The sequence below is a fragment of the Labeo rohita genome, chromosome 12 (assembly GCF_022985175.1).
Source record: "Labeo rohita strain BAU-BD-2019 chromosome 12, IGBB_LRoh.1.0, whole genome shotgun sequence".
In the NCBI taxonomy this organism is placed as follows: Eukaryota; Metazoa; Chordata; class Actinopteri; order Cypriniformes; family Cyprinidae; genus Labeo; species Labeo rohita.
In genome coordinates, this window is record NC_066880.1 from 11,611,967 (window position 1) to 11,628,467 (window position 16,501).

Sequence of the window (16,501 nt, forward strand, 5' to 3'; positions counted from 1 at the left end):
TTTTTTTTTATTTATTCTACTCACAATCCAAAGTACAGCAAAATTTTTAAATATTCTTACTATTTAAAATAGCTGCTTTCTATTTAAATTTATTTTTAAAAATGTAATTTATTCAAATTTATTTTAAAGCTGAATTTTTTGCATTATTTTGCAAAAAACATTTATAATTATTATGTTGAAAACAGCTGAGTAGAATTGTTTCAGGTTTCTTTGAATAGAAAGTTCAGAAGAACAGCATTTATCTGAAATAGAAATCTTTTGTAACATTATAAATGTCTTTAGCATCAATTTAAAGCATCCTTGCTAAATAAAATTATTAATTTCTATGATTTCTTTCCCCCCCCAAAAAATCACAGGAATGATCACAGGAATAAATTATATTTTATAATATATTCAAATTGAAGCAGTTATTTTAAATAGTAAAAGGAATAATGCAATAAATTGATCAAAAGTGACAGTTAATAAAAGGAAATGGTTCCCAAGCACCAAAGCAGCATATTAGATTTTAAAATTTAAATTTCAAAATATTACTGTTTTACCGTATTTCTGGCCAAAATACGGAAACAACATAAGGGTTGAAATTTGAAACAACATAAGGGTTAGTAAATTATAACAGAAATTTCATTTTTGCTTGGATTATCCCTCTATTTCAGGGGTCACCACAACTTGATCCTGGAGGGCCGGTGTCTTAAGTTTAGCTCCAACTTGCCTCAACACACCTGCCTAGAAGTTTGAAGTATACCTAGTAAGACCTTGATTAGCTGGTTCAGGTGTGTTTAATTAGGGTTGGAGCTAAGCTCTGCAGGACACTGGCCCTCCAGGACTGAGTCTGGTGAACCCTGCTCTAGATATGTGTTTGAGAGAATGAACTCCAGATTGTAGCAACAGTCAGAAAGGAGAATGATCATGTTATTAGTGCACAGAGTCTATGATTAGTTGTGTAAGGTCTTACACAATAGTTGAGAACATGAAACTTTGATGCATGCGGGATGACAAACCTCTGCCTTAAATGTTATATTCCAAGTTTCATTTAATAACTTAAAACTTTTTGGCTGACATTACTCTCAGAACAGCTGTCTGACTTATGAAACTCACTGACATTCACTTTAGAATCACCATTCTGTTTCATCGTTGGAGAAATCCAGCATATATCACCTTAATGGTTGAAGATCAAGCTGGGGGACGATTCAAGTTTTGTCACCTATAGATAGTCGCATCTAAAAAGTGACAGCGTTCCTTCTAGAAGTTGATTTGCAGATCAGCACTATTCAGCGTCTAGCAAAAATATAGGAAATGAGAAACTATGTTGCTTCCATGTCACATCTGAATTGATTAAAAGCTTATAAAGACATCTTTCGAGTTGATGGGGAGTGAAAGAGATGTTTACAATGCCATATTGTGATTCACACAAACAGCTGTTCTCTGGGAGATGCCTGTGGCAGCATTCCGTCATTTAACAGCCCAGGAGTTAAGAAAACAATCCAGACATTTCTTTGTCTTTGATGCTTTGATGCTTAAAGAGATTCTGAGACCTTGAAAAAGAATAAACCTACCGCACCGTTGGTTGAAATTTGGGAATTTATTGTTTAGTCTAAACTTTTAAACCTTTAGGCCTAGTTGTGGTAAAGGATAACAGGTTCTTTTATGTAACTAAGAAGACTAGATTTCAAATAGACGTCTTAAAAACAATTGAGCTTAATCAGAGGTTATGCTTATTAAAGCAATGACACACTCAGAAAGGAGGTATTAATTTAGTGCAATTAAAGTGACTGATGATTCATGTAGCTCTTCAAAGTAGCCCTCTTGTTGCGAGAGTGAATGTGTACCGCTTTTTCGTGATGTTCTTTAAATGGAAACTTTCAACCGTTAACATGACAGACAATTGCATGGTGTGGTTCGTGATGATGTAAAATGTGATGATTAACAATAGGGTTTTGATCTGAACAGATAACTTGCTGATTGATTACCAGTTCACCTTCAGTCTGCTTCAAGAAGATGACCAGCACTACACTGCCATTAACTTCATGGCCACTCCTGAACAGGTCAGTCATCTACTTATCTGAGAACAGAAGCAGCTGAAGGGTTTGGACAGCTTGTGATGATCATAGAGAAGTCAGTTAGATGACAAAAATTTAATAAATGGCACCCACACCCTTGTCAAGTCTTTCAAAACCTTAAACTGTATAAAAGCCACACTGAAAACTGTTATTTTGCAGACATCAACTTTCTTTTCTCTTTCCATTTTGTAGACCAGCAAGAACTTGGACATGTCCATCAATGCATCAAACAATTTCAATCTGAACATCACTTGGTCGGTCGGGTCAACAGGTACTGACTACTCTTTTTTTTCGTCTCTTGTATATTTACCTTTGTTATTTAATAGTTCTTGCCAGGGGCAATTCTAGGATTTTCATTTTAGGGGGCTCAGCCCCCAATAAGGGCATTATATGTATATATAAGAACACACTGAAAAACGGGGAGGAAATGAACAAAGTCTGTCGCCTTTTCATATGAAATTTAAAGGGGACTGAGGCGAATTCGTGTAATTTTAGGTGGCTGATTAATCATATTGGGGGGGCTATAGCCCCCTAAAAATTGCCTAGCCACACCCATGGTTCTTGCTTTTTTGCAGCTTCTGCTTTTTTTTTGCATTCATGCTTTCAGCGGCAGGTTGACAGAGTACAAAGTATGTAGTGTTTTTAACTTTACAGAACATATTAACAACACACTCCAGAAACAGGAGACACATTTCAATATGCATCTTTTAAAAGATTTTACATTCTAATTGCTGTTAGGTAGGGGTGTGTAATATAAATCATCTGCGATAATATCATAATTGTTGTCATTGCGATTTAAAATTATGGAGTATATCGCAAAAAACAATAAAAAAAAAAACACCCAGAGAGTGCACACATACATTATGAGATGTAAGTTAGACATCATTAAATGCTCATGCTTTCACTGTGTGATTTAGTCTATTAAAATACATTCTGAAATCCCCCAAAATTCAAGATAGGGCCCCAGTATGACTTTTATGTCTTTTATATTTATATAATCCGATATAGTTCATATCACTATAAGAGTACAATTTTTTCTCCAAATATCAGCACAATTGCAAATGTGATATTGATTTTATAAAGCAGTCCAATAAAAAAGAAGAAGGGAAGAGTAATTGACTTACATTTTAGACACAACAGTTCCTGTTTTTTTTTTCGATACCGAAAATAGTTTCAAACAAAGCCACAGCAGAGCTGCTTTGCGTCTCTGAGCAAACATGACAGTGTTTCGTTACTGAATCAATCAGCCGTTTGAACGAATCGATTGAATGAATGACTCAATGATTCACTCATGCAGTGACTTGTTACTACTTACTTTTTTGATTTTAGGTGATTTTAGGTTTATATTTAAAGTAAAATTTTCTTGCATTAAATTGATCAAATAACAGAATTTAATATTCATTAGAAAATCCTGGAAAATTCAGATTTGAAATCACAGAAGAAAATGCATTTTAATGTAACAAAGTAAAACAGTTAAAATTGTAAAAATTTGACAGTGCTACCACTTTTACTGTATTTTGGTGAAATAGATGCAGACTTGGTTAGAATAAAAGACAAAAACTTAAAACAAAACTAGTACTAAAAATTCTAAAGATTTAAATGCTGGTATGCCTAGTTGGCTGTCATGATGCATTCTATGTTAGCATAATATCATAATGGTTCTGATACAGACATGCTAATGCATTCCTTGTTTGACTGCAGTGTATTCCTGGGTGTGTTGGGTATTTTACAATAGACAGACACTCAAGGACGTCACCATTATCCTCTATTGTTTATTTCTGTAATAACCTTTTCGTCCAAATAGCCACCCTGCAATTTTTTAATTTTTTTTTTAATGTGACTTTGACATTCACGCTCCTCTTTAACAGGTTCACTCCTCTCCTTCTCGACCTCCCAGCTCCCCTCAATTAATATTTGGAGTGGTGTCTTTCAGTTTAAAGACACTCTCCCCTGAGAAGGGCTTCTAACAATAGTCTAGCATGCGGCTCTGAATTCTGGGGCTGCGGCGTCTTCAGGAGCACTGAACGATTTCAATTAAGATAAACATTGCCACGTAGTGGCATTTGGGTTGTCATTTTGAGGGCTTTGTTTCATAGTGCTGGTTTGGAATGACGATTGGTGGGACTTAAGTGTTTCAACGGAGGACTTCAGAAAAGTTTATAAAGTCCTGATAAAATAGGACAAAGGCTGCTTTTCTTTTTAGCCCCTCCAAGTCGTTTTTTGTTAAATTATGGTTTTATACCATGTTTCTCAAGTTCTCAAAATAGATAATGAAATTGTCACACTGAGAGGTTGATTTAAAACTCATTTTCTCCATGAATAAAAAACATAAATAAACAGCTAAACCAGTGTATGTGGTCAACCTTGTTGATTACTGGTGCAATTCACTGCATTTGCATTGCTCTCAGTCGCCCTCATTTAATAGCTCAGAAAGCATTAAGTGGCGGTCACACTACATTTTAAGCATGCAACATTTTTTTCAGACCCCACAATAAATATAAGCATAGATTTGTTGTCTTACTCTGGGTTTTGAACAAGTAAGTATATATATGCAGAACCACCAACATGCAGGTCACTCTGTGACCCTTTATGGTTAATGCTTTAATTAAGAGAAGTTATGAGGTGTGTCAAATGCCATTGCTGAGCCTACTTTATATCTGAATTAATCTATCGCATTATTTTCTCTTTACAGCTGGGACCATCTCTGGGGAAGAGATCCCAATTGTGTCCAAGACCAACATTAAAGAGTACAGAGACAGTTTCTCATGCGAGAAGTTCAGTTTTCACAGCAATCCCAACATCACCTTCTATGTATACGTCAGTAACTTCTCATGGCCAATCAAAATACAGGTAAGGACATATTTTGACTGATTTGGCTTGTGCTGAATACACTTTAGGAGCCATTGTTGACAAGTATCAGTATTTGGGTAAAGCAGGAAACTTTAATCTCCATTGTGAAATGGAAACATTTGTGAAAAACAAATGTTTCTAAAAAGATCCAATGCTCTTTGATATGGAAATCAATTATTCAGTTATGCACTGGGATATGTTTGCATCTTATGGTCCATAAAATTGAATCAGCTCTTAAGTGGCAATGTGTTACGTTGCCAGATGCCTAGACGACGGACATAAAATGACATTGCTGGAGTAATGTGCAGACTGATGCTATCTATCATGGAAAAACATTTATGTTGAATCTCCACTGTGGTACATTACTCTTATTATGAATGATGTTTGCAGTCTTTATTGCCTGCAATCAAACAGAAGGAGAGATATACATGGGATTGCACAGGTAGTTTGGTTTTAGAAGGAAGAAAAATCTCTTGTCAAGATAAAACTTCTAGCCTATATTTATCTGCATCCATTTAAAACCAATAGTCATTCACATTGGGTCTTTCACGTGACCCTGGACCACAAAACCAGTCGTATGGGCATATTAGTAGCAATAGCCAAAAATACATTGTATGGGTCAAAATTATTGATTTTTCTTTTATGCCAAAAATCATTAGGATATTAAGTAAAGGTCATGTTCCATGAAGATATTTTGTACATTTCCTGCTGTAAATATATAAAAGCTTAATTTTTGGTTAGTAATATGCATTGCTAAGAACTTTAAAGGCAATTTTCTCAGTATTTTGATTTTTTTGCACCATTAGATTTCGGATTTTCAAATAGGTGTATCTCGGCCAAGTATTGTCCTATCCCAGCCAACCATACATCAATGAAAAGCTTACTTATTCTGCAGAAAATTGACCCTTATGACTGGTTTTGTGGTCCAGGGTCACATATACATTGCCATTCAAAATTGGAGTTGGTAAGTTTATTTAAAAACAAAAAAACAAAAAAACAAAACAATTTCATACTTTGATTTTGAAAGAATTCATTAAATTATTCAAAAGTGACGGGAAATGTATTTAGAATGATTCCTTTTTTAGGCAAATGCTGTTCTTTGCACTTTCTATTCATCAAAGAATGAAAAAAATGTATCATGGATTCTACAGAGATATTAAGCAGCACAAACCTTTTTTCTAATGTGGATAATAAGATCACATGATCCTGAGGAGTGGAGTAATTGCTTCTGAAAATCAGCATTGCCATCACAGGAATTGATTACATTTTAAAATATGTGACCCTGGACCACAAAACCAGTCAGAATTGTCGATTTTTTAAATTGAGATTTTGAGAGAATAGATTTATACATCATCTGAAAGCTGAATAAATATGCTTTCCATTGATATGTGGTTTGTTAGGATAGGACAATCTTTGCCCTTTAAAATTGTCCAAATCTTCATCGAACATGATTTTTACTTGATATCTTAATGATTTTTGGCATGAAAGAAAAATTGATAATTCTGACCCATACAATGTATATTTGGTTATTGCTACAAATATACCTGTGCTACTTAAGACTGGTTTTGTGGTCCAGGGTCACATATATTAAAATTGAAATCTGTTATTTTAAATTATAATAATATTCCACAATATTACAAATTATTAGGTCAAATAAATGCATAAAAGCATGTAAAAAATCTTATCATCCCCAAACTTGAATGGTAGTGTGGCATGAATGGCCAGCATCACTGTAGCGGTTTGTGACCATCGAGACTTGAGGTTTATGTGTGTGCTAGAAGCTTTAGGAAACGTGCTGCAACAGAGTCTTATCCACCCTGACAGACCCCTCCCTTTCTCTGTCCTCTGAACGTTGCTCTGAGCGTGTCGCCTAAGGCCCGATGACATCAGCACTGCATTATATGGTTGTATGGCTGGCTCTAATCAAGACCGTGCGGTGGAACAGTTAGATCCACTGCCCTGTGGATCAGACATAGATGTGATTTGGCACTGTGAACTCGCACCTCAGCTGTGACTCTGGTTTTAACAACTTAATACTCCAGTGTGAAATGTCTTCACTTAGACTTGTTATACTTGGATACTTTCACAGAACATATGTAACCTAAGCATTGCCTTTCATTGAACTGTTCTTAGTGATTCTGAATTCTGAGGCAATATGTATGATGTAGATATACTCTTTGGAATAAGTTTTTTTATTTTATTTAATTTTAGATTTTTTATTATTTTCTATTTTTAGGGCTGAACTGAAATTTTGGCTTGAAAAATATCTGCAATTTTTGGCCCGAAAGAGAAAATGTATATGGGGCGTCTAAATATTTAAAAAAAAAAAAAAAAAAAAATTTCGAGAATAAAGTCTAAATGTTTAGAGAATAAAGTCGAAGTATCTTGAGAATAAAGTTGAAATATTCCGAGAATATAGTCGAAGTTCCGAGAATAAAGTCGAAATTCCGAGAATAAAGTCGAAATACTATGAGAATAAAGTTGAAATATTTCGAGAATAAAGTTGAAATATTATGAGAATAAAGTCAAAATATTTTGAGAATAAAGATGAAATGTTTTGAGAAAAAGTAAATGTTTCGAGAAAGTCTAAATGTTTCGAGAATAAAGTCGAAGTATCTTGAGAATAAAGTTGAAATATTTCAAGAAAAAAAGTCAAAATTACGAGAATAGACAAAATATTACGAGAATAAAGTTGAAATATTTCGAGAATGAAGCTGAAATATTATGAGAATAAAGTCAAAATATTTTAGGAATAAAGACGGAATGTTTCGAGAAAAAGTCTAAATGTTTCGAGAATAAAGTCAAAGTATCTTGAGAATAAAGTTGAAATATTTCGAGAAAAAAGTCGAAATTACGAGAATAAAGTCAAAATACTACGAGAATAAAGTCAAAATACTACGAGAATAAAGTCGAAATACTACGAGAATAAAGTCGAAATATTTCAAGAATGAAGGCGAAATGTTTTGAGGATAAAGTCGAAATGTTTCAAGAATGAAGTTTTACAAGAATAAAGTTGAAATGTTTCAAGAATAAAGTTGAAATGTTTCAAGAATAAAGTTGAAATGTTTCGAGAATAAAAACTACAAAAATAAATTTGTAAAAAATAAGAGAGCTGGCGCCCCCTAAAGGAATGTCTGTTGGGTGTGTGAGCTAACTAAAAAAAAGTGTTCCTGTTCAGTCTGTTAATAAATATCATATTCTAAATATTAAGCTGTTTCCACGAGTCCTTAAAATTTACTCTTCCTCCTCCCAGTGATGCAGCTGCTTGGATGCACAATATTAAAAAAAAATTCAGGTGGCCTGGCAACTTTTCCTGGTGCTCTCCATCCGGGCCTTTGCATGTGCAATATAGGCTATACTCTCAAAATATTATAACTTTAAACAAAACACAAGTCAAAACATTTTGACTTTAATTTCAAAATATTTTGACTTTATTCTTGTAGTATTTCGACTTTATTTTCATAGTATTTCAACTTTATTCTTAAAATATTACGACTTTAATCTTGTAATCTTTGAATTTTTTTTTTTTTGTTAACGTGGCACTAAAACACTGTCGTATTATTTGGATAATTAAACCAAAAATATATTATTATTAATATATAATATATAACATTAATATGTTTTCTGTCCAATTTTATTGTTTTACTTTCAATAAAAGTGTGGTTATTTTAATGGATTTGGATTTAATGGATTGTTTTATAAATTCATTATCATTAAAATTTAGTTAAATTAAAAATTCTTTTATATTAAAGTGTTTTATATTATTTGTTAAAATAATAAATAATTATTAAAAAGATGGTGAATTTTAATAATTTTCGATTTCAGTTTCAGACAAGAATTTTCTTTTCAGTTTTGGCCCAGAATTTTCATTAATATTTTGAATTAGCTTTTGTTTTTGTATTTTTGTTTTTTATTTCATTTTTTGTATGTGATTTTCAGTTTTATTGTTTTGATTTAGCTTTTAATTTGATTAATTAAGTTAAAATCTTTATAATTTTAGCACATCAACTTAAACTTGTTTTATTTTAGTTAGATGTCATGGTAAATTTTTAAAATATTCTTTACTTTTTTTTTTAATTATGTTTTTTTTTTTTTTTTTTTTTCAGCTCATTTTTAAATTTTATTTCAGTTTTATTTCAATTAACAAAATCTTTTTAGTTTTAGCTAACAATAACATCACTCTTTGGGACTGAACAGATAGACCGTTCAAGGCAACCAACATTTATACAAATCTGTACATTTATATATTTAATACCAATGAACAGTCATCTAATAATAATATTAAATCTATTCTGACTAAATAGTCATTCGGATCCTGACACAAATTATCTTTTATCACCCTGTTGGGCATTATTTTACAAAATGGCCAGCTGATTGGATATTGTCTCACTTTGTAAACTTTCATGAAAAAAAAAAAAATGAATACACTTACATTCATTTGTAAATAAATAAATCCAAGTCAATTTGTATGAATTGTATAGATTTACGAACTACAAAGGTAGTTTAGCTGACTGTGCTGGTGGTGGCACATTACAGTTTTCATTCTGAAAAAGAATATTACTTGTACATTAAATAAAAAGAAAATTATGTAATTTGCCAATAGATAGAAAGTGCAGGCATATTAGTCTGTATGCTTATGTCATTGGTAGTTGGTGCACACTGGGTAATGTCTGCTCTCCGTGTCCCCGATGTCTTTCCTTAAATGACCAGTCTCTGAAGGAAAAAGTAATAACCTTCTATATTGGTAATAAAATATATTACACAAAATATGATAAACTCTTATAGCAGCCCTTTAGAGGGTTCAGTGTTGAACAGGTTTTCTCTGCCTAGTGAAGCTATTTATTAAAAAATGCGCCACAATAAAGGAAGATTTCATCTGGTCGATATCCATATGGTTTATAAAGATAACCACCACAAATCCTCTCAACCTTTCTGTCGTTCATTACCGTTCGCCAGCTGTGCACCGAGAAGCTCAGATACTGCACGTCATTTGTTGTTGGGACTATCTGCAACGCCGAGAATACACCTAATATTGATCTGCATTCATTCCTCTGTTCCTCTATCACATATGAGATGAGTTCCTCTGATAAGGTTCATTTATTTACGTTGCTCGCGCAGAGCTTCATCTCAGTTGAGCCGTGTTCAAGCAGTAATAGTTTTCTATTAGATTTCCCAAAAGCAGAGTCACTTATTTACCATGGCGATGCATCATTAATTCAAATGGACCCCCGTGACACGGTGAGCTCGCTCTCCTCTGATGTTTATGATCAGAAAGTGTGATCAGCATTTATTAGCTTACTGAGGAAATTGGGACTGTGGAACTATGCACATACGAGGACCCCGACCCCTCTGAAAGCATCAGATATTAGATATGGAGAACTAAAGTGCTCTTGCTGTGCAGGAAACCCAATATGACTAAACATTACTGCTGTTTCACTGTCTCATGGGTCGGTGTGAGGTCAGCCAGTATGAACAAGATAAATAATCCATTTCAAGCATTTATGTGGAAACTTTTTACTTTACAATCCAAAAAATTAAAACTGTTCAGTGAGCATAGTTAAATTCATCATAAATTAAGCCTTTTGAACCAAAAATAATTTATTTGAATGGATTTGTTGTAGTGCTGTTGTGTAAATTTAAATTAACTTTGTTGTGGTTAATAGATGCAAATGCAAAGGTCTGAGCAAAATTTGAATTTGCTTACACCACCATTCAGTTTAAGCTCTTCTGATTCACACTGCTTGTCAATTTTTCTATCCAAAAAATAATAGTAATAATTATTGTGATTAATGGTGGTGATGATTATTATTCTTATTGCTTGTATATTAAAATTAATATATTTTATATAACAGTATAAAACCATGTATTTACAATTTGTATACTATGCAAATTATAAACACTGTGCATTTATTATTATTATTATTATTATTGTTTGATATACATTAAGTAATCTAATCATCAATTTTGGAATATAACTTAAATTCATGTTATTGACTTTTTTTTTCTTTTGTACATAAAACTACATACAAAATTGTACGTAAAACAGATAATGCATATGTTATATTAAAGCTCAAAGTTGACTCTGAAAGCTGATGTAGGGTGGAATCGAAAATTAGAAATGGCTTCAGGGCTCCATGCTTATTTTTCTTTTTAGGAGCACTTGTGCTCCTAACTTAAAAAAATGTAGGAGCACAGTTTAAAATTTCAGGAACACCTTCTAATCAAGTGTCAAAAAATCTGATCAAAAATTAGCCTTGCTATTATGAGGTGATATTAAAGATTCCTTAAAATGATTTATAGGGGAATTTTGTTTTTACCTTTGTAGTGGCATTTTTCTAACTTTATTAAAAGTATATTATCTTTTATGTCAAATTAAAAATATATGTTTTATACCCTTTAGACATTTCTAATTAAAACAACAGAATAATTTGGCGGCGATAGCCTTGTGGGCAGTGTGCCGACATGCAGCGCCGTTACGCTACGGGCATCCCGAGTTCGAATCCCAGCTCGAGGACGTTTCCCGATCTCGCCCCCTTCTCTCTCACTTCGCTTCCTGTCCGGTATGATCTGTCCTATCGCAATAAAGGCAAAAAGGCCAAAAATAAATCTTAAAAAAAAACAAACAACAGAATAAGAACAAGTAGAATAGGAATAAGTTGCCAATCAAATGTAATCAGTATTAACAAAATTAATTAAATTAATTAATTAATTAATGTTTTAAAAATAAAATTTTGAGTTTGGATATATTAAATGATTTAAATAACTGAAAAGGTACTTTGAAAAAGAAAATAAAACTCAGTAGGTGGTGGCAAGTCAGTGATTTAATTACTGAATCATTCATTCATTTGATTCGTTCAAATGCCTGATTCATTCAGGAATAAAGCAAGTGACTGTCTTTATGAATGGGAAATTGAATCATTGACTCACTAGATTTGTTTAAAAACACACAATCATTCATAAATGAAACACTGCTCTGTTTGAATGGAGATGCGCAGCGGCTCAGTTGTGACTTGTTTCAAACTATTTTTGACGACGAAATAGAGCAAAATCAGGCATGTTATAGTCAGACAGTGTAAGTCACTTAATATTAACTGTTTAACTGTTGTATTTACAAACTCCCTTAATAATCATTAAAAGCTATCACTGATCTTAGTTCATCGCAGTCTTACAAAGTTCCATTGTAATCAACGAAGCTCTCTACACTGCACAATTAATCTCTTATTTACAGTTTCTACACTTTGTTTGTGAAAGTTGTCTGTGATACATTACTGAACGTCGCAAAAACACGTAGAAACCTTTGAAGCTCCCCTCAGTGCAAACACAAATATGCTGATCAGGTCAGTCGCACTGGTGCTCCTAAATATTTTTTCATAGTCGCACATGGTAGTTTTCAGTGGCAGATGTATCCCATCAATATGGTCGCACTGTAGAGCCCTGGGCTTGAGTAGCAGCATAATGAATGTGCTGGAGGGTCAGGAAGATAATAGTGGTAGACCAACAAAGGCAGAATTTCTTCTAGTCTTCTTCTAGTCACTGTACGAACTTGTTTGTCAAGTTTTTCAGTCTGGCTCTCATGAGAGCAGCTAGAGATTTGTTTTGGTTAGTATAACCCATGAAATATAACTATTTTTTTAAATAAAATAATAAACAAATAAAACAAATTAAACAAATAATAAACACAAATAAAAATTATGTGTTTTAACTGTAATATAAAAATAAAGCCATTTTATAATACACATAACAATAGAAATGCATTTAATAAATTAAATTATATATTATGTAGAGCATGTAGAACCCTTTGAAGCTTCACTGAAACTGCAATTTGGACCTTCAACCTATTGATCCCCATTGAAGTCCACCATATGAAGAAAAATCCTGGAATGTGTTCCTCAAAAAAAAACATTTTTTTTCGACAAAAGAAAGAAAGACATGAACATCTTGAATGACATGGGGGAGCATAAATGATCAATTATTAATTATCATATTATTTTATATGTATACTATGTGTTCACATTTGATTTGCAGTGTCTGTATGACCTTATTTAGTAACGCTTTGTCCTCGTGGTGTTTCCAAAGCATTATTTATGGCACAACAAGCTATAGTCTCACTGGGAACAATGACTTAACCGGGCACATGTGGGGGCTGCGTAACTGCTCTTTTCAATCCCAGCATCTTGCTTGCTTGTCTTTGGGGACAAAATGGTTCAGCCCTAATGGAGTGTTAAAGCTTTCTCCAGCTCTGTCTTTAGCCCTAGCTGTGTTCCTGTGACAACGGCTTAATGAAATGAATGGGCTCTCCAAAGGGCCTGCCCCGCTCTGCCATTGTTGCATTATTCATCTTGTGAGTCAGGGTGACTTACAAATTCGTACATTTAGAACATTAATCCATTTATTTTTGCTGGGTATTTATCCAAGTAGTTATTTTCCTTCCCTTACGGGATGCTGGGGGAACACACTTTCTTGAAACCGTGAACAACTTTTCAAAAGTGTGTTGATGTTTACCTAATGGCCCTGCAGTATTCACTGCCAAATCCGTGATGTCTCATTCAAACAAAGTGTCTTCTGAAGCTAGGCCAAAAACATAGCTTGTCGTGGAGCATATCGATATAAAATCTCTGAATAAAACATCATTGTTTGAACCGATTTGAGTGGCCAGAATAATATCTCAGGAGAGGCGTAAGCAGCACAAGACATATTTTGGTCCAACTTTATATTAGTTGTTATGGTAATATCCTTTTAATCCCTGTGTGCAAAAATGCAACCAATTTGGATGCAATTACAGACTTTTATCCCACAGTGCCATTATGTCCCTTCCTAGCCAGGTTGAGCTACACCTGTGCATTTAAGTCTAATGTAAACCACAGTCCCAGAAGGCAGACATTTGGCATGTGCGTAATGCCTGAGGGATGTCAGCTCAGGTAACCATGAACAGCCATTATTGCCTCCATTTAACAATTAGAGGGGATGAGGAAAAAGAAAAAAATGACGTACGTGATGGCCCCTCAAGCAAAAAAATCTGTTATGACATTATCTCTTGTGAAGGACCCTAGCCGCAAGCTAAGGTCTTCATCATCTTTTCATGTAAAGAGCTGTTTTTTGGTATCCTGTCACCCCATCATTTATCTCACTTTTGCTTTTGTCCCCTTACAGATCGCCTTCTCTCAGCACAACAGCATTATGGACCTGGTGCAGTTCTTTGTGACGTTTTTCAGGTGAGTGCTTGTGCCTTCTTTGTTCTCTCCGCCATTTCAAAGCAGTGATGTAACACAGAAGTTGATCGCGACAGCATCTTTCAGCTGTTACACCAGTGTATTTATCGACAGCCTGTCTGGGTTGGATTCCTCAGCACATGATGTGTCTCATGCCTTTTCCCTTTGGATTCATGAGTCATTGCTGAAAAAGCTCTTTAGGCCAAGAGGAAGTGAGACCTAATTGCTTTTAATGTCCTTCAGCTCTACCTTCTTGCTTACGCTACCAAATATAACTAAACTCCTAATTGATCTGATGGAATAAACTTAGAATTGCAGTCAGATTGGCGAAATGTCGTAAGAAAAAGGTCCATTGTAAAATTGTAGCAGTTCATTAAAGAGATAGTTCACCCAAAAATTAAAATTCTGTCATTAATTAATTAATTAATTAATTAATTAATTAATGTCGTTCCAAACCCGAAATATCTTTGTTCATTTTCGGAACATAAATTAAGATATTTTTTTATGAATTCCGAGAGCATAGATAGCAATGCAGCAGAAACATTTTATGGCCCATATGTTATGACGTCACAACACGGCTCATTAGAATATCATTAAAATAAATCCCGTCCACGGAAATTCGAATGGTTGGGGGGTGGGTAGGGACTAGCTTAACTTTAACGGTGCAGTGTGGAAAGCAGCTTCTTAGAGGCTCAACGAGTCGCAGTGCGGTGGGTATACACACAATCATTGACTAGAGTGCCATCGTCAGAGCCGCAATGCGCCGCAGAGGTGCCACTGGTATAAACACAAGCATTGACTAGAGTGGCCACAGTCGACTCCGGTGGCCTCGATAAGCGCGATAATATCATGTATGGACGATCTGGCAGGCTGACAATAGGACTCAACACTACTGTAGCTTATTATTTGCTTACCCTCCGTGCATCCTAGGTGTATATGACTTCTTTCAGACGAATGCAATTGGAGTTATATTAAAAATTATCCTGGCACTCCCAAGGTTTAGAACAGCATAGATAAGTGTTTCTCTTCATCAGTCCAAAACAAGTCCAATAATAAGTGCATCCATCCATAATAAAAAAGCACCTCACACAGCTCCAGGGGGTCAATAAAGGCCTGCTGTAGCGAATTGATGTGTTTTTATAAGAAAAATATCCATATTTAAAATGTAAGAATCACTTTAATCTAGCTTGCGCTAACAGTTGTACATGGAACTTGCTACTTTGGTATGGGGAGTGGCAGTACTGAAACACCGTCTAAGCTAGTGGTTCTCAATCCTGGTCCTGGAGGTCCACTGCTCTGCACATTTTGCGTGTCTCCCTTATTTAACGCACCTGATTGAGATCATCAGCTCATTAGGGAGAGATCCATGAACTGAACTAATGAGCTGATGATCTCAGTCAGGTGTGTTAAATAAGGGAGACATGCAAAATGTGCAGAGCAGTGGACCCCCAGGACCAGGATTGAGAACCACTGGTCTTAGCTGTTCGACAATTGCAACGCAGTGGGACAGCTAACCAATCACAGCACATTTCGTTTTTCGGCCGGGCCTTCAACAAACTTGGAACTATTTGAGCCATTTGTGCCAGACTGGGAGAAATGTATTGTAATAATGTAGATTATGTGAAAAATAATGTTTTTCAAACCACCAAGCCTGAAAGCGTGTTTGTTTACACTCCCCAAAAAATCAAGATTTTGTAAAAGAGCAAAATAGGACCCTTTAAAAATAATCCATGTGACATCAGTGGTTCAACCGCAATGTTATGAAGCTACAAAAATACTTGAAAGTGGAGAAATCTCTTGGATTGTATTAAGCATCACTTGCGTAGAAGTCACTTTGTTGATCAACGCTGTAAATTTGCATCACCAACTTTGCCCTCACACAAAATTCCAGATTGTGGGGATTTCTACTGAAATGACTGGATTTCGCCTGACAATTTTCTCAGAGCGATGGTAAGTGTGACTGTTTACCTGTTTATATTCCAAGTCTTTTAAAGAAATGTAATACCCAAGTAGAGTGAAATTAAAATTCACTGAAAATCTTGAGATCCAGCCTAGCTCGTTTTGGGACTACATTACGTAACGGTGTCTGATTTGGGAACAAATTCTTGTTGAGATTCAAATATTTTCAATACATTTTTTGATTCTGTTCACAAAACTTAAATAAGAAGTAATGACTTCAGTCTAAGTTTGATACTCAAACTTAAACTTTAGATACATAAAGCCAACATATGACTTCAGAATAAAGTCCTGTGGACCACATTAATGATGCTTTTAGGTCTTTTTTGGAACTTTTTTTTGGAACTTTCAGCACCTTTTAATTGTAAGTGCATACAACCAGTGCTTTTCTTGGAAAAAAAAAAATACAACCAGCACTTCCTTCAGAAT

The 16,501-nt window shown here is 34.4% G+C and overlaps 1 protein-coding gene across 1 annotated transcript in view; it reads left to right on the top strand.

The window, feature by feature from the left end:
• The window catches only part of atrnl1b (attractin-like 1b), a 118,064-nt gene that overhangs the window by 53,335 nt on the left and 48,228 nt on the right, over positions 1–16,501 (top strand). The window contains exons 22-25 of the mRNA XM_051124431.1: positions 1,948–2,042; positions 2,250–2,328; positions 4,750–4,907; positions 14,058–14,119. Coding sequence (XP_050980388.1) covers positions 1,948–2,042; positions 2,250–2,328; positions 4,750–4,907; positions 14,058–14,119 — 394 coding nt within the window. The remainder of the gene's footprint in view (positions 1–1,947; positions 2,043–2,249; positions 2,329–4,749; positions 4,908–14,057; positions 14,120–16,501) is intronic.